We start from the raw sequence: 16,068 nt of genomic DNA, 5'->3' as shown, positions 1-16,068 counted from the left end.
AAAAACTGCCTGCTTTGGTGATGACATTCTCCTGGAAGGGCACAGCTGGGTTGTGTTGTTTCCTCTGCCATCCTCAGTACAACTCTTCTGTACTTTTGGGTTTGGACCCCAGCACTGACCCCCCAGACAGATTCACAGGAATGTTCCTCTATGAATAGTCCTGAATTCAGGACTAGTGGGTGGCTTTTGTTCTCAGTGTATGAGGAGCTAAAAGTGGTTTACCACTATGCTGAAATAAATGGAAAGTTACATTAGCTGCCTTCGACACTCCTGAAGTTGTCCACACTTCCTCCATGAGGGAGTACAAGTCTGTTTTGTAGTAACACTCTGTGCTTGTCTTGTACTGATGTCATTCCTGCTTTGGAGAGCTGCCACAGTCATGCTTGTGGATGGTCACTTCTGCTTCTCTAATCCTCTGGGAAGAGATGATCTTTAGAGACAGATTTTAAATCAGCTAGGAGATGTTTACAGATAGATTCATGCCAAAATCAGTAGTCCAGAAGAGTCGGGTTTTAGTGGATCTATCTTCAAGGATTAGGTGTTCTGCTTAGTTATCAGCAATTTTGTGTGAGTGTGTGTTGGATTTAGTTCAGTTTTGTTTGATTTTCTCCGAATTGTTTTATTTTTTAAGCATGCTGTATAGTTTTTTTATGCCAGTGGCTGAACAATAGAACAAAATGAGCGACCACTGACTTAGATTAAAGCGCTGAGGGATCACGAGTCGTTTCAGCAGTAGTTCAGGGTTAAGATCAGTACGAAACTAAAACTGGATATTGTTTTAAAACATCACACTAAATTTTTTTTTATTTTCAGCATTTAATAGATAGCTTGAGGTTTAAAAAGAATAAAAATAAGGCTTCTATGAATTAATCTATATATTAATTTCAAAGACTTCAAGTCTGTCACCCACTAGAAGTTGAGTTTATCAGCAGGTTATATGTTATTGGAAGAGAGTGGCTAAACCATAGGACAGGAAAGACTAGAAAAATCATATCAATGAACAATCAAACATGAATGCTTTTAGGAACTGTCAGTGAATGTGACAGATGTTGTGCAAGAACCAATTCAAATGTGGTTATATAATCAATTTTTTTCCCCAAGAGAGAAGGAAATAAACCATTAACACTGATATATACCACTTAAATACAATGTAAATGTTACAGGTATTGTATTTAATTTTGAAAAATTAGATAGAGAAATCTAGAATGAGAAATAAAACACCTTCTTTACAGGTTTCTTTCAAAATGCAAATTTATGTCTCAAGAGACTAGTGGAACTTAAAGTAGAAATACAGTCTGTATTTAGGGAGTTTTAAAAACACACATTACTGAATTGATAGAGCATAACAGTTCCCTTGCTTAGGCAGCATTATGTTCCATCTTGTAAAATGTACTTGGGGAAATGTAAAATGCTTTATTAAACCTACAGTCCATAACTAGAGTTGTTACATTTTAATGTATATATTTTTCATTCATGGATTATTGAACCACTAAACCCAAAGAATTTGACCTTATGCCAAAAAATTTCTTTGAGTCTCATTCTGAGTCTTCACTTCCTACGTAACTGGAGCATAAACCAAATTCCAAATTTTAAAGCTATTTTTCAGATCACCCCTATATAAAACTGTACATTTAAAAGCAGGAAAGGAAGGAAGTTACTATTTAGTTTTGCATAAACTGCTTTCAAAAAGGAAGTCCATGAAGCATTTCTGGGTGGGAATTCTGCAATTTTCGTGAGAAAATTCTTGAACATGATGTTGTTTATAACCATGAGGGATATATACAGAAAGAAATGAGGAAAATAATTATATATTTCATTGCAAGAACCATTTTTTTCTCCAAACATAAGGTTGGCTCACTATTTAGAGAGTGTCTTTCTCCCTGCTTGCACATGGCATATTCTTTCCTGCTAGTAAAAAGCTGGCAGATGTTATAAAACAGTGGTGATTTAAGCTTACTAGTGTGCCCAGTGATTTCTGAGTATTGTGTTTGTGTTGTATTTGCCTTCTGTTTTCTTCCACTGTTATCAGAAATAACTCTAGGGAAGAAGTTGAACTGCAAAGAGCTGAAAAGTAGGAAAGGAACATCTCTTCTCTGTATTTTCCAAAAAAGTGATATTTGTAGTACATAAAATATCTCTTGATCTGAAACATCTCATTGCTGTGGTTGAGCCAATAATTCTCCTACAAACACGCATCTCAGATTTGTTATTCATCTCATGCCTGCAGAAAAAGGAACTGAGAGAGTTAATGGATGTAAGTCTGTGGTCTAGACTTCAGGATTTTCATTGCCGAAGTATCAGTCTAAAAGATTTCTTGCTGATGTTGATTGTGTTGACATTATTGATGAAATAACTTTCAGCAAAGGATCAATGACATAATATTTGTGAAATGGAACGCCAAGGAGCAAAATGAGTAAAATCACAAAGGTTGTCTTTGCTGTTTTACACCTGTAAAAAAAGAGGCCTGTTTTAGGGAGTAATAGAACGAGTCTAGAAAGGCAATGATATGTTCTAAATATGCATAATTGTATTATTACAGGCCAAAAATATTTTGCCTATAAAGAGGTAAAGATGTTTCAAACACTTTCTGAAAGAAAGGGAATTTAAGGGAATTTACAAGGCAGGTTTTGTAAGAACAATTTATCCTTTAGTTTTACTTGGTGTATTTTTTCTTTGTCAGTAATATTTATTTCCGTGAAATATAACCTCTAACTTTTTCTCTGATCTCCCCTCTCCTTTTTATTTGTGTTCTCTTTGGTTGTTATTATAACACCATTTCAGATCTTTATTCTGAGGCATTTCCATGTGTAGAAAATTTATTAACGAAGAATACAGCCAAGATACATAAGAGCTTATTTTGTTAGTTTCTGACTGAGAAATGATTGTGCCAACCCTTAGGCAATGAACTGTTTATTCAGGCTGTATGAATATATCTGCACTGTCTGTGCAGGTTTGGTAAATGACCAGGCTCTTTGAATTCCTTACATTTGCTCCAAATCTCTTTTTTTAGTTTGAGCTGATGAGGAAGCACTGAACAGAACATAACAATTGCACAGAAACTTTCTACTCTAACATCTAATATGACAGAGAGTATTTACTACATCACCTGTTGTCTGGTGCTGCTCAATTTGTCTCTCAAGAGAATCAACTTAGAAATTCTGTTCAGATTGCTTTCTTGAAGATTGTTACACGTTTTGTGACATGAATTAAGCACCTCTTATTAATATAGATCACAGTGCAATGCAATAATTGGAGTATCTTTTATTTCAAGCTAATGACTATTTAATCAGTTTTACCATTTTAAATAAAAAAATAATTATCTTTTTAAGTTAGCATAAATGTTAATTAAATTTTCTTGCATCAAAAATATTCTTCAAAATAAGTGATATTGCTTACAATGTCTCTTCTGGACATTGCTGAACTATCTGTATAAGACAAGAGTTAGCAGAAAGTCACTCTTGTTTTTTTTCCTAATAGAATAATAATGTATTTTAAAATGTGTTCCAGTTATTTAGGTTTGTTTCTACTAAGAATGTTGAGGTGTTTTCTAGAAAATTTACCATCCTTGCAACCTTTCTTCTTCTGTATATGTGTATCATATAAAGGTAATTTTTTTTGGTCTGTTTTTTTTTTCCATCAGATAGCTTTTGCTATTTAATACATAGTCTTCATGTTCTTAAATTATTCACAATGAGCTATTGAAATTGGAAAATGAAAAACCTGTGGCAGAGAAAACTTGAAAAAGTTATAAAACTTTTGGTAATGCACATTTTCATGTACATAAATAAAACAAATGGAAATGATCCACATTTTATTTGTCAAATTTCAAGAATAACAGTCATCATAACTGACCTTTTCATTTTCTGTAGTAAGAATTCTTCCTTTTTCTTTTCCCCCTATTTTTTTTACTTCACTTGTTTCTAGTAGGACCAGAATAAAAAAAAGAACTTTTTATGTTTACATGTCAAGAATCATGACATCTGGAGCAAAGCTGGATGCATTATTTCTTGGTGAGAGTGTTACACAATAAGGCTTGACTGACATTATACAGAATCCGAGACGCTTTCTGATCAGCTGATTTAATTAAAGCAAGATATTTGGTTCTGCACAATGCCTGTGTATAATCTCTTACAAGCCTTTCAAACGTACAAGTATGTGCTGTAAAACGTTACTAGGTTGGCCTGCATGAGTTGTCATTCTGTTTGCAGATACCTCAAATCAGCTATGCATCTACAGCTCCAGAGCTGAGCGACAACACCAGGTACGACTACTTCTCCCGCGTGGTGCCGCCGGACTCGTACCAAGCGCAGGCCATGGTTGACATCGTGACAGCCCTCGGGTGGAACTACGTCTCAACGCTGGCTTCCGAAGGCAACTACGGGGAGAGTGGTGTGGAGGCATTCACGCAGATCTCCAGAGAAATCGGTGAGTGTGTGCTGATCGGCGTTGGCATTCACAGGGGCTGGGTTCTGACTAGGTGCGTGCCGTGTGATCAGAGCACCCCTGGGTGTGTTACCTGGACTCAAGTGGGGGATTTTGCTTCTTGCGTGTCTGCCAAGATGGCAATTCTGGCAGCAATTTAAGAAGAGAGGCAAAAAATAGGTATCATTTGACCCTTTTGGGAAGGGGCAGCTCCTTGATAACTTAGGGGCTGAGCTACAGCCAGATTTGAGGAGATACAATTTTTGATTAAGAAAATTATGGTCCAACGAGAGCTTTTTCCGTGTTCCAGCACAGATAAACCTAGAGGTTTTAATTTTGATGAATTTTAAAAACAACAAAACCCCTCCACTCTGAAGTAAATGACATAACCTTTCCATTTTTCCTTCATAATAAAATGTGCTGTACAAATATAGGCACTATGAGAAGTATATTTAAGATCCTTTGATCCTTTAAAAATTTCTTTTTTACACTTTCATAGATTTTCTGACCTGAAAAAATGGCTGTTTCTCAGGAACAGTAGGTTTTAGGCACCAAGATGATGAGTAGCAGGTAGTTTGAAAGAGGATGGAATTGGTATTTCACAAAGTACACTGTTAAATGACAACACCCTTCCTTCCCTCCTGCCCCTCAAACAATCTTCCTGTCTTTCCTCAGAAAGCTGGATTAATCTACTAGATAATTTTCAGGAAATGTAAATATAAACTCCAGTTGTTTTGAATCAGCTTGGGTGAGAAAATATATCTCCTGCTTTCACTAACTACATGTGAATATAGAGAGCATCTCTGTCATATAGGAAGGCACATGTGTGTTTCAAGTACTTATGCTTGAACCATAAAGGTACGTGATTACTTGCAAGAACCTGGTTGTAGAATGGAACTACAGCCATTCGTGACATTACGGAACCAGTGTATGTAATATGCTCACTCATTTAACTGATAAATTCTGATCATTGCTAGCAGCTCCTAGGTGTCTTCATGGGAGAGCCAAAGCTGTCTACTGTATGTTGCTTTGTTCTGGGGTTAGCAAAGGCATGGATAATTCTTTCACAGCCCATATCTAAAAGAAATGGTTCATCTATGGCAAATAGATTGGCTTCCCCAGATGCTCACTAAATTCATTGGCTGAAAAAGAATTTTTTCTTGAAGCCATCTGCAACACAATACTGAGTTCTGAAAGCAAACAAATAAAATACAGGACTTTTTACTGTTTTTCATTTCCAAAAGTATGAGAGAACTTTAGATAGGTACAAGCAAAAGCTGTAATTACCTTATCACAATTACTTGAGTTTGTCTCAGCTGGATCTTCATTGATCCTGGAATAAAAAAGTCTATTGTAATTTGGTAAATAATTAACATGAATGAGGTACAAGAAATAAATATTATTAACAGGATTGTGAATTCAAAGCAGTTAGAATCATGAATAGGTGTCCTAAACATTATAAGATCTGTGTAACACCAAGAAGCAGAATAAATTGTGATTAGTGGTTTGAGTTTTTTTCCCCTTGTGATTTATGTTTCTATTAGAACACTTGATTTTTGGCAACCTCTGTACTCCCAGCAACTTACCAACTATTGTGGGTATCAGGGACTCTCATGGCTGTGAAGAAGGAAAGCAGAGGGAGGCAGGACAGACAAGTATTTTTTATTTCCTAGAAAAATACTCAGGTAAACAATCAGGTAAATAATATATAACCACAGGGACATGATTGATAACCAGTGCAGAATTGTCAAGAAAAAAACAGTATCAAATCCATCTAATAATTTTCTTTGACAGGATAACAGCTTATTGCTGGAGAAAAAGCACTTGTGTGTGTCACATCTCTCAAATTTTGCAATATTATCTCAATTGTCACATACAGTATTCTCCTGAGCAAATTTGGCAATTGTGATCTAGGTGTAAATAGGCTGGATGCAGACCTATTTAGCAAACTTTTCTCAGAGAGCAATTAGCAATGATTTCTGTTAAAATGAAAGAATGTGCTGTGTGTTATTTGGCAGTTGTTTAAGCTGGATCAGGTACTAGCCAATATTTTCATGTTTAACCCAGATGGGCTTGGAATGAAGATTAGTGTAAAATGTGGAGGTTACTTTAAGGTCAGCAGGACTAAGACTAGGACCAGGAGAGTATCTAGAAGAAATCCTTATCCAAATCTGAAAACATTGTCTGGAAAAGGACAAATTTAAGACACCAACATTTGGTTTCTTTTTGTGAGAAGGGTCTGTGCAATAAGGAATTCCAACAGACTGATCAGAAAATACTATTTTAAATAATGATGCAGGGATGATAGTAAATTATAACCTATACTCCTCATGTTTTAATGGAACATGCAGGTGGACATAACATCTGTAAAATAATTTGAGAAATCCTCCAATTTGTCTGTCAGTTGTAGAATGCCATTTTGACTCAATACAAGTTATGTCCCTCACTTCAGAAAAGGTGAAACTTCTCAAGCAAGCAAGAATAAAGATGAATCTCGAAAGTGTGGTCTGTGAGGAACAGCTGAGCAGGGGAGCTTAGTTCACCTGAAGAAGAGTTGACTAAGAAGAGGTGGTAGAAAATAATGTTTTCAAATAGGCTTTTGCAGAAAGGTAGAGGACCATTGTTCATCCAAACATAGTGTATGTAAACAGAAATAATGAAATTAATCTTTAGCATGATTCTGTCTACGTTTGGAGAAAAACTTTAAAAGGGGCTAAGACATTAAGTATTACACCAGCTTGCCTGGGGACATTTTGGAACTTCCATTGATAAGGATCCACGAGAATGCATTAGATGAACACCTGCCCAGTGATTATGTAAGTGTACTTAGCTCTTGCTTGGGGCTGGGAGGTGGAATGGATGATTTCTTAATGTCCCTTCCAGCCTGATCCTGTTATCCGTTGTCTTCAAGACTTCATCTGAGCCATAGGGCTGGAAATGCTTTTAAAATGGAAACTGAATAGCATCTAACAATGAGGTCTGAGAGTATAGAGTCTATGTAGGTTTACAAAAATCATCACATAGTGTAAGACTGCACACAACAGCAAAACTTGCCAGGTCTATGTTAATAAACAGTGAGAAGAGAACAAAGAGAACCTAATCGGGGCACTGTGCCTCTTGTGCAGCTGGCATACAAATGTACACAATAGCTCAACTCCTTGCTGAGTACTTTGTGTCCTGTTTAAGATATGTAGCCAATAGCTGGAAGCAAAATTAATATGAAGATCAGCATAATGAAAAGCAAACAAAAATGAGGAAAAGATGTGAAAAATATTGATATATTAATTTCTGAAAAAAAATTAGTGTATGAGAGGACATGTGAGATAGCAGATTTGAAAATATAAATAGGAAACCTTGTATCTTTGGTTTATTATTTGTATTGTTTTTTAAAGGAGAGTTGAAAAAGGGATAGGGTTTTACCTAATTTTAATAGACAGATTAATTTAATGTACTTATTTAATATAATTTTGACCCTTTGACTCTAATTTCCAGTTGGATTGGCCCTCTGTTCAACTTCTATTTCTTGATCAGTAATAGAAGCAAAAGGAAGAAACAGGCTCCAAAATGAAATGTGGAATACTGAAAAGGTCAAAGTGGTGCCACCCTGACGTGTCACCAAATATATCACATATCAAAATCTGCTCTCATTTTAGTGACAAAGACCCTGTCTGGGACAAAGCAGAACTGGAAATTAAATATTTTACATGACAACGATTGGAAGGAGATTATTCCAAATCATTCTTCCATGCATTGTTTGAAGACAATGATTAAATTTACAGAATTTTCTACTCCTATTAAAAAGTTAATGATACCGCTGTAATCATTTTGACATCATGATCAAATCATTTTGGTACATTGACCAAAGGAATGAATTCATACTAATTGCTTAAGAGTTTAAGCATTAAACTGAAACTTGACTCACCGATACAAACTAAAATGAAGAAAAAAAGGGAGCACATTTTACCAAGTCTTCATTAAACTGTCGTGCTAAATATTAGTCTTCTGTTTTTTCTGTTCATTATCTTTGACCAAATAAATGTTGGAAAGTTTCTGATTCAACTTTCTTTTAATGGTTCATTTTGCCTGTTATTAGAAACAAATGAGTTTACCATTAGAGAGAAAATCATGGGATGCTTTTCCCTTTTTTTTTCCAAAATACAAAAGAATTTGATTCAAATCTCTTTGAGTTCAGCATTCTTGCACAGTGCGATGTTTGTGCTGGAAAATGTAACGAATCTACAAACAATATATGAAATGCTACATGACACCACAATTCACCACAATTGGTCAACTGCTGATAGGTACTGGCAGTGAAACACTTACTTATTAAACTCTTAGAAGAGGAGGTAAAAATTGTAAAGGCAGGTAGCAGAGCTGATCATTAAGAACAAGTGAAACTTCAGCACTGCTTGCTCCTTTTTGCTTGTAAGTTGATTTTGCACGTCTTGACAGAGCTGTAAAAAAGACAGCAAGGACATTTAATCAAAGAGCATTTTTTTAATCTTTGACTGGTCAAAATAACAGCTTCATAGCAGCATTATTCCAGGAAAGAACGATGCACTTAATATCAGGGTGTGACCTTGAATACATGTTTTTTTAGGAACAAGGTTCTGCAGTTTTGCCTACTCCTTTTATACTGGCAAATTGCAGTTAACAGCATTTTTCCAAGGAGGGACTACAATTACTTTATGATCTTTCATAATATTGTATCATTACAGTGACAATGAAAACTATATATTAATGACAATGAATGCATGAGCTGAATGAATGCTACACTAGCTTTGTCTGTTTCAGACTTCAACACAGGCAGCTGTATTTTGTTTACAGAGGGAATGGTCTGTGACATTTCTTTGACAAGGTTCTTAGATCATGTTTGTCTCTTGTCAGTGCATTCAAGGTGTTTACATTTGTGCATTGTACCTCTGCTTTTATCCAAATTATTGGATTACTTCTTCACAGAAGAGTCACAGAATAGTTAGGGTTAGAAGTGGTTCTGAGGATCATCAGTCCGATTCCCTTCCAAGGCAGGGTCACCTAGAGCAGGTTACAGAGGAATACGTCCAGGTGGGTTTTGAATGTCTCCAGAGAGGCAGAATTACCTTTCACAATTTTTGGACTTCAAATTGTCAGTGAGGAAAGTGGAAGACTTACTGGGAAGTGGAGAAGGAGCTTTGAGCAGGAAAATAAAACTTAAGGGGTGTGCCATTTCCTTTCCACTTAGACTTTGATTGATAATTTAGAAAAAAGGTGGGTTGCTGTTAAGATTAGTTCACATTTCCTGCAGTAATCTCTGCACACATTTGATATAAAGCTAAAGCTTTTTGTATTTTGTTAAGTAAGATGAATGGACTTCTCCCACACCCCCAAGATAGTGTTTAATAGAAGATTAAAAAATCTTGCAACATGAAGATGAAAGAAATACAATACATGAAATGTAACCTTTTCCCCAGAGATATTTCTGCTTTAAAGTCTGTTTTCAGGCATAACAAATTAATTTTCACAACTAATAATATTCTAACATACCCTAGCTAAGGGTAAGCAGTTTAATTCAATTTTAAGTTTTATTTTCATATTTATGCAGATAAAATTCTATTGATAGCACTGTATTTCAAGCTGCAAGCTGTAATTAATAATAACACTATATAATTGGCTACAGGAGCTTCAAAGTAAAGCTGAAAAATTACAAAATCAGATGGTAGGTGTATTAATATTGCAAAAGCTTGAAAATTACTCCAGCAGTTTTTAATATTTGTACTAATTAGTACCTGATAAAAACCAGTATAATTTATAGGGATTTAAAATGAAGCACTATTTAAATTTCTCTCAGTGGTGCTAATCAATATGATATTCTTTAGCTATAATTATTTTTTTCTCTATAGTTTTAGGGAGATATCTCAGAGCAGTAAACATATTTTCTGTGTGTGCTCTCTGACCCTCCAGTAATTGTAGGAAGAGAGCCTTTAATTCTCTTGAGGTCTTTCTTTTTCAGTCAATTAGTTAAGTCACTTTTAAAATGTCCTATAGGAAGCTCACTAGGTGTAGTACTATAAGTACTACAGAAGTCTCTGTAGTAAGACTTTTCTTCCTTTTGCTTCATATGAATGCCAGATATTTGCATTGGTTGTGAACACAAATTCAAAGAATAATAAAGATGTCCAGGAAAGTTTATTTCATCAGTGCTTTTAGTGCTTTGATGTGTTTGTAGCCATTTCAAACCTCATAACTTAGTCATGATATCTAGTTCAATTTTTTAAAATGTAAAAATACAAACAAAAATATAAATGTGATCATGCTAATTTTAAGCAAACAATCTTAATATTTTTGTGGAATCTAATTTTTAAACTAATTTTGTTGAAATAAAATGTGTGATGCCCATAATGAACATACTTTTTCATGAAGAAATCTGCTCTTTCAAATGAGGAGCTTTCCTCTTTGCAGACTTAAAAGTCTTAGTGTATAAACTGAAATCAGTAGTTTTAGGGAAGCCATTTCAAATAGATGTAAGGTGTGCTTTTTAATATTAGATGTGAAAAGGCATTTTAAAAGCACTAAGGGATAATGGTATTTATTTGAGGTTTAAATCATTAGGTAAAATCTTTCTAAAAAGGAAGGCCAAGTTCAGAAATCACTGCGTAAACTGTAGTCTATATTACGCTTAAGGCATTTTTGATTATAAAGGATCTTTTCTGGCCATATAAACTGTTATTAAAAATTCTGAAATCAAAAGATAAATATATAGGTTTTAAGAGGTCATCCGATCACTGAGATGACAGGAATAAAATTTCTCCAGTGTTGCTCTTCTGTGTATTGGTATGTATTACCATTGAGCTTGTAGCTACTCATAGACTTTGTGACTTTTTTTTGCTAGGACTCCCAGAGCAAACAATTCACACATAATTAAAAACTCATGTGAAAGAAACGTTAGCAAATGTAGTCATTCTAGTTGTTTATAACCAAATTTCACACGGTTCCATTAACAGGAAGGGGATTTTAGCTCAGTTAATACCAGTGGATTTTCTTGTTTTAAGGACAAGTATTTGTAAAGTGGATACTGGAAAGGTAATCATCAAGGACGCACGATAGGATTTGTGATGTGAACAAAGCTACCCATGCTTTGTGTTTGTATTATGATGTTTTTGTGGTGAAAGACAGAGAGCTATTAGAAAAAAAAAGCTTATATTCCATGGTGATAGTGCTTCATTTTTTAAAAAATAAATCTCAAAAATCTCTTAATAATAAGTCCCAGAAGCTTTACAAATTTTTCCATAAGTGAAATTTCACCCCCCCCTTTATCAAGAACTGAGTTCCTGTCCTCTTTTTTTTACATGAACTTCTGTTATTGTCCCTTCTGCAGAAAGCTTGTTTTCGCACAAGATTCAGCCAAGCACCTTCTGTGTTGCAGTGGTGTGAATGAATCAGAGATCAAACAGGCCGACTATGGCATAGCCTTGATCAGAGCCTGTATGAGTGAACTTTGCCAACATTTAATGGTTTTGCTTTCCTGGCATGCAGACTTTTGTAAGGAAAGCCTGTATTTAAGGGCACCATCTGAGTAAAACTGACAGGAAGGACCATGGTGACATGGACTTGGGCTGTATTCACATGATTCTTTTGTTAACATGTCAAAGGGTTCACAGCATTTAAATTATAGTCTTGACTATGCTCCTGTCAGGAAGAACTGTTTCTGATGTCACAGAATATTCTGAATTGGAAGGGACCCACAGGGATCATAAAATCCATTTCTTAGGTGAATGACCCATGCAGGGATTGAATCTTCACAAGCTTGGTGTTATTAGCATCATGCTCTCACCAGCTGAGCCAGTCTCAGGGTCTTCTGTGATCTACAATCAGTCTCATTCATGTTAAGAAGATACACTTGATAAAGAAAAATGGTTGAGGCTCTTGAGTTTTCTGAGAATTTCTTTTGTCTCTCTATGGTTTTTTTGGTCTTGAAATGGTTATTATTAGTTTTAAATATTTAGCATTTTTGGAAGGCTTTGCTTTCTACCTGGAGAACTGTAAGTTTTAAAAATTGTGTGAACAATGCCTCATGATTGATATTAGCAATATACTCTTACTATCAGCTCTTTTGTGATCTGTGGCTGCAGTTAAAACAATGAAGCACTGGAACTGTCAGACTGAGCCAGACACTGCAAGTCAATATCTTGTCTCCAGTGGTGGCCTCAATACATGGAACAGAAAGACACCAAAATCTTACTTAGTCATTGGCAGAAATACTTATCCAAGGAGTTATTCTGTAACCCCAGGTATTTAGTGGCTGATACTTAGGTTTCATGAAGCATGAAAATACATATCCATTATAATTCCTTTCTGTTACTATTTCAACCTCACTTGTTAAGTATTCTCTTGTTTGGATGCTACAAATGGTATGCAGGAGAATCCAGCTAACCTCCTTCATAATGTGCCTTCTTACACTCTGGGTTATAAGATACGAAGTAATTACAGTTTAATGATTTCTGTAGTCACTTCCTGGATCCTTCATTTCATTTATATCTCTGTTAAGATATGTAGCTATGACTGAACACGCCAAGTAAAGATTTACTTTTGATTTATGTAGTGTCATTGTAATTTCATTTTTATTCTCAGCCCCAATCTTTATGCATCCTGACAAATTGTAAGCTTTTTCTGTTGGCTGCTGGATATCAAGCAAATTATTTCAAAAGCAATCTGTTCTGACACTCAGAGTTTATTAACAAATGGCAACAGCTGATTTAGAGCCCAATGATGTGTGTGAACGATTCCAGGTATTTCTGCCAGCCTGTTCTCCACTGTATTTGTCAATAGCCAATGTTTTCCTATTACATACTTGTTTATCTATCTTTGTGAATACTTTGTTTCCTCTCTCTGCTCTTGTTTATTTCAAATAATTTTATAGTTTTCAAAATTTCCAATCTTTCTATTCAATATACTCCCTCTTCTTTTGAAGTGAATTGTGCTATACAGATCAAACCCTAGTGGCATTTCTAGAGCACGTTTATTAGCCTTTTCCAGTTCTGAGTTTTGACTGTTTCTACCTATTCCTTCTACTCGCTATTGTGGATGCTCAGAGTCTCTTCTATCACCCCACTCCCCAGTTTCTAACTGTTCATCCAAAAGTCATCTAAAAACTGTATTGTGAATGTTAATAATCTTTATGCAAAGATGATACATCAGTTTTGGTAGTTAAGTACCATTGCATGCAATCTCAATACTAGGAGCAGAATGCAGACATATTTGAATTTTCCTTATATCTTGTACAACTGTCTGCCTCTCCTGAATGCATTTATTCTTCAAGGTGCTTTAAACTATGTAGGATCATATCTGCTGCTGAGCCTTTGGTACTAGTAGTATGAGGGTTGGTAATTTTGCCAAGTTGAATTTTTGTGATTGTCCAGCTGCACATGAAGCCCTGACTCAGTCACATAGCCCATGGTCTAGATTAGCCCTAAATGGAACTTGGAATTTCTCTTTCTTCAGAACTTTTGACAACAGAGAGTTTATGAATTGAGACAGAGGCAAACTGCATTATGATTTTTATACAAACTTCTGTATTACAGCTGAAGTATATTTTGTTAAGATTTCAGTATAATTTTAGTTTTGAAAGCTATAAAATGAAACAGAAAATAAATATTTCATCTGATGGCTTTGCAATTATGCCTTCTGATATTAAGAAGAAAAAAAAGAACAAATGCAACTGAGACTTCTGAGACTTCGTTTTCAAGGTTTTTCAACAATTTTGTCTGAATGGTAATATCTATTAAAAAATCATAAACATAAATGCTACCCAATAATTATCTTTCCTTCCTTCCCTAGGCTAAATATTGTTAATAAATGGTGTACGTGCATGATATATAGTCTACTTTCCTGGCCAGTCCTATGGATATCTGTGAAACTATGAAAGCAGACAGGGCTGTTCTTTTTTTTCTTTCTTTTTTTTTCCCCTCTCTGAAGAGAAAGCAAAGTGAGAAAACAGCTATTCATCATTCTATTTTTATGTAATAGGTATGTGACTTTATGTCCATTGTTATTTACTGTACTATGATACCTCTACCTCAGTGGTTAGGTAGATGATAGTAGGAGATGCCTGCTATCTTTTTTCCTTTATGTTATGGTAAATTTCAATGTGTTCTGGGCTTTGCCAGTGGGATTTTCACCTCTCATTTTATTTCTTTATGACTTTCCCTACTTGTTCTACTGTTTGTTTTGTCACTGGCTGCTATTTTTTATATGCCATGCTAATACAAAATTCTTGAGCTTTGCTCTTCTGAATGATGTAGGAGGGTTGACTGAGTTGAATGTTACAATGCTGACAGTATTCTTGCAAGATTAAATGCAAAGAATGTCTGATTGTAAATGTCAAACAGATATTCTTGTCTTCATTTTACTTATTTTCTTTCTGTTGTTGAAGAGCAGGGGCCCATATTGAGCCCTGAGTCACAGTAAGCACATGTTTGCTATTAAACATTTAGTGGGGTAGCTTAGCAGTAACAGCTCTCTCTTGGATGTTCACACTGGGGTAACCCTTCAGATACAAGTCATTCCCTCACTTCTATTAGCTAGAAATCAGTGGAATTCTGTTCAAAGAATGATATTTCAAATAATTGCTCTTGTTTTAGAAAAAACATGCATATGTGTATGCCTCACTAATATTTGGAAAGACTCCTGCATTGATTTTTTTTCTTTTATCTTATAAATGCATGATTTTTATGCAAATTTCAAGCTGTGATACCACCACTTTAAACTGGGATGGCAGAAATATGCATATTGTGAAAACTCAAAACTTGTGAAAAAGGATAATATTTTTTTCTCTTGCCGGAAAACAAAGTGTTACTTAGGTCCTTTCAAGGACAGAGTTGTGTATGATGAAAACAGAGTTGTTCATTCCTCTACTTTCTTAAACACATAATGATTAGAGACTTTTCATCAGTTTCTAGATGAAAAAGAAAGAGAACTAATTGTTTTAAATGCTGACATTCTAACAAAATTGCCAGTCTGTCTTTAATATTCTTCATAAAAGCAGAATATTTTGACTGGACAATTAATCAAGAGAATGAGTTACAAAACAATACCCTTGAGTAGCAGAGGTGTCATGCAGATAAATCCCTGTATGCATCCCAAAATTTTCCTGCCACATCCATATGGAGCATACTCTACAGTAGCGTACAGAAACGCAGATTGCCCTTCTGATGCCTCATAAGTCGTCATCTCCTTGGGATGCTTGCTGAAGTGCTGTGATTGGGTTGTCATAGAGAGAGGAACAAAATTTCAACCCCCTTGCAAACACAAGAACAAGGGGTTTGTAGATTTCAAAATTGAGGACCGAGTCCATTGAAATGCATGCATCTGTGTAATTTGTAGGTGTTAGGAGAGGGATGGAGGGCTAAGAAAAAAAAGATATCTCAACAAACATTTATGCTGAAAATGTTTTAAATGGTCCATGAGAATTGTATGATGTAATTAATCCTGAGGATGTTAATGCTCTCTAAGGTAAGCTCAACCACACCTGTTTACAGGAGTGCTAAGTCAAGATCTGTTTTCTTTTAAAAATGGGAACAAAAAGTCTGAACAAAACTTGTGGTGAAGTTCTTTATTTTTTGTAGTGATTCCTATCTTCCTTTTAAACTATTTTCCTTTATTTTTGAAGGT

At 35.2% G+C, this 16,068-nt stretch overlaps 1 protein-coding gene across 2 annotated transcripts in view; it reads left to right on the top strand.

Annotated features, from left to right (window-relative positions):
- GRM8 (glutamate metabotropic receptor 8) overlaps window positions 1-16,068 on the top strand; it is a 313,712-nt gene that overhangs the window by 59,842 nt on the left and 237,802 nt on the right. For both annotated transcript variants that reach the window (XM_088165752.1, XM_088165753.1), the window contains exon 4: window positions 4,209-4,425. In XM_088165752.1, coding sequence (XP_088021878.1) covers window positions 4,209-4,425 — 217 coding nt within the window. The remainder of the gene's footprint in view (window positions 1-4,208; window positions 4,426-16,068) is intronic.

The sequence above is a fragment of the Sturnus vulgaris genome, chromosome 5 (assembly GCF_052056855.1).
Source record: "Sturnus vulgaris isolate bStuVul1 chromosome 5, bStuVul1.hap1, whole genome shotgun sequence".
Lineage (NCBI taxonomy): Eukaryota > Metazoa > Chordata > Aves > Passeriformes > Sturnidae > Sturnus > Sturnus vulgaris.
Note: the sequence above shows the minus strand (reverse complement) of the source record. Positions and strands in the feature narration are given on the sequence as shown.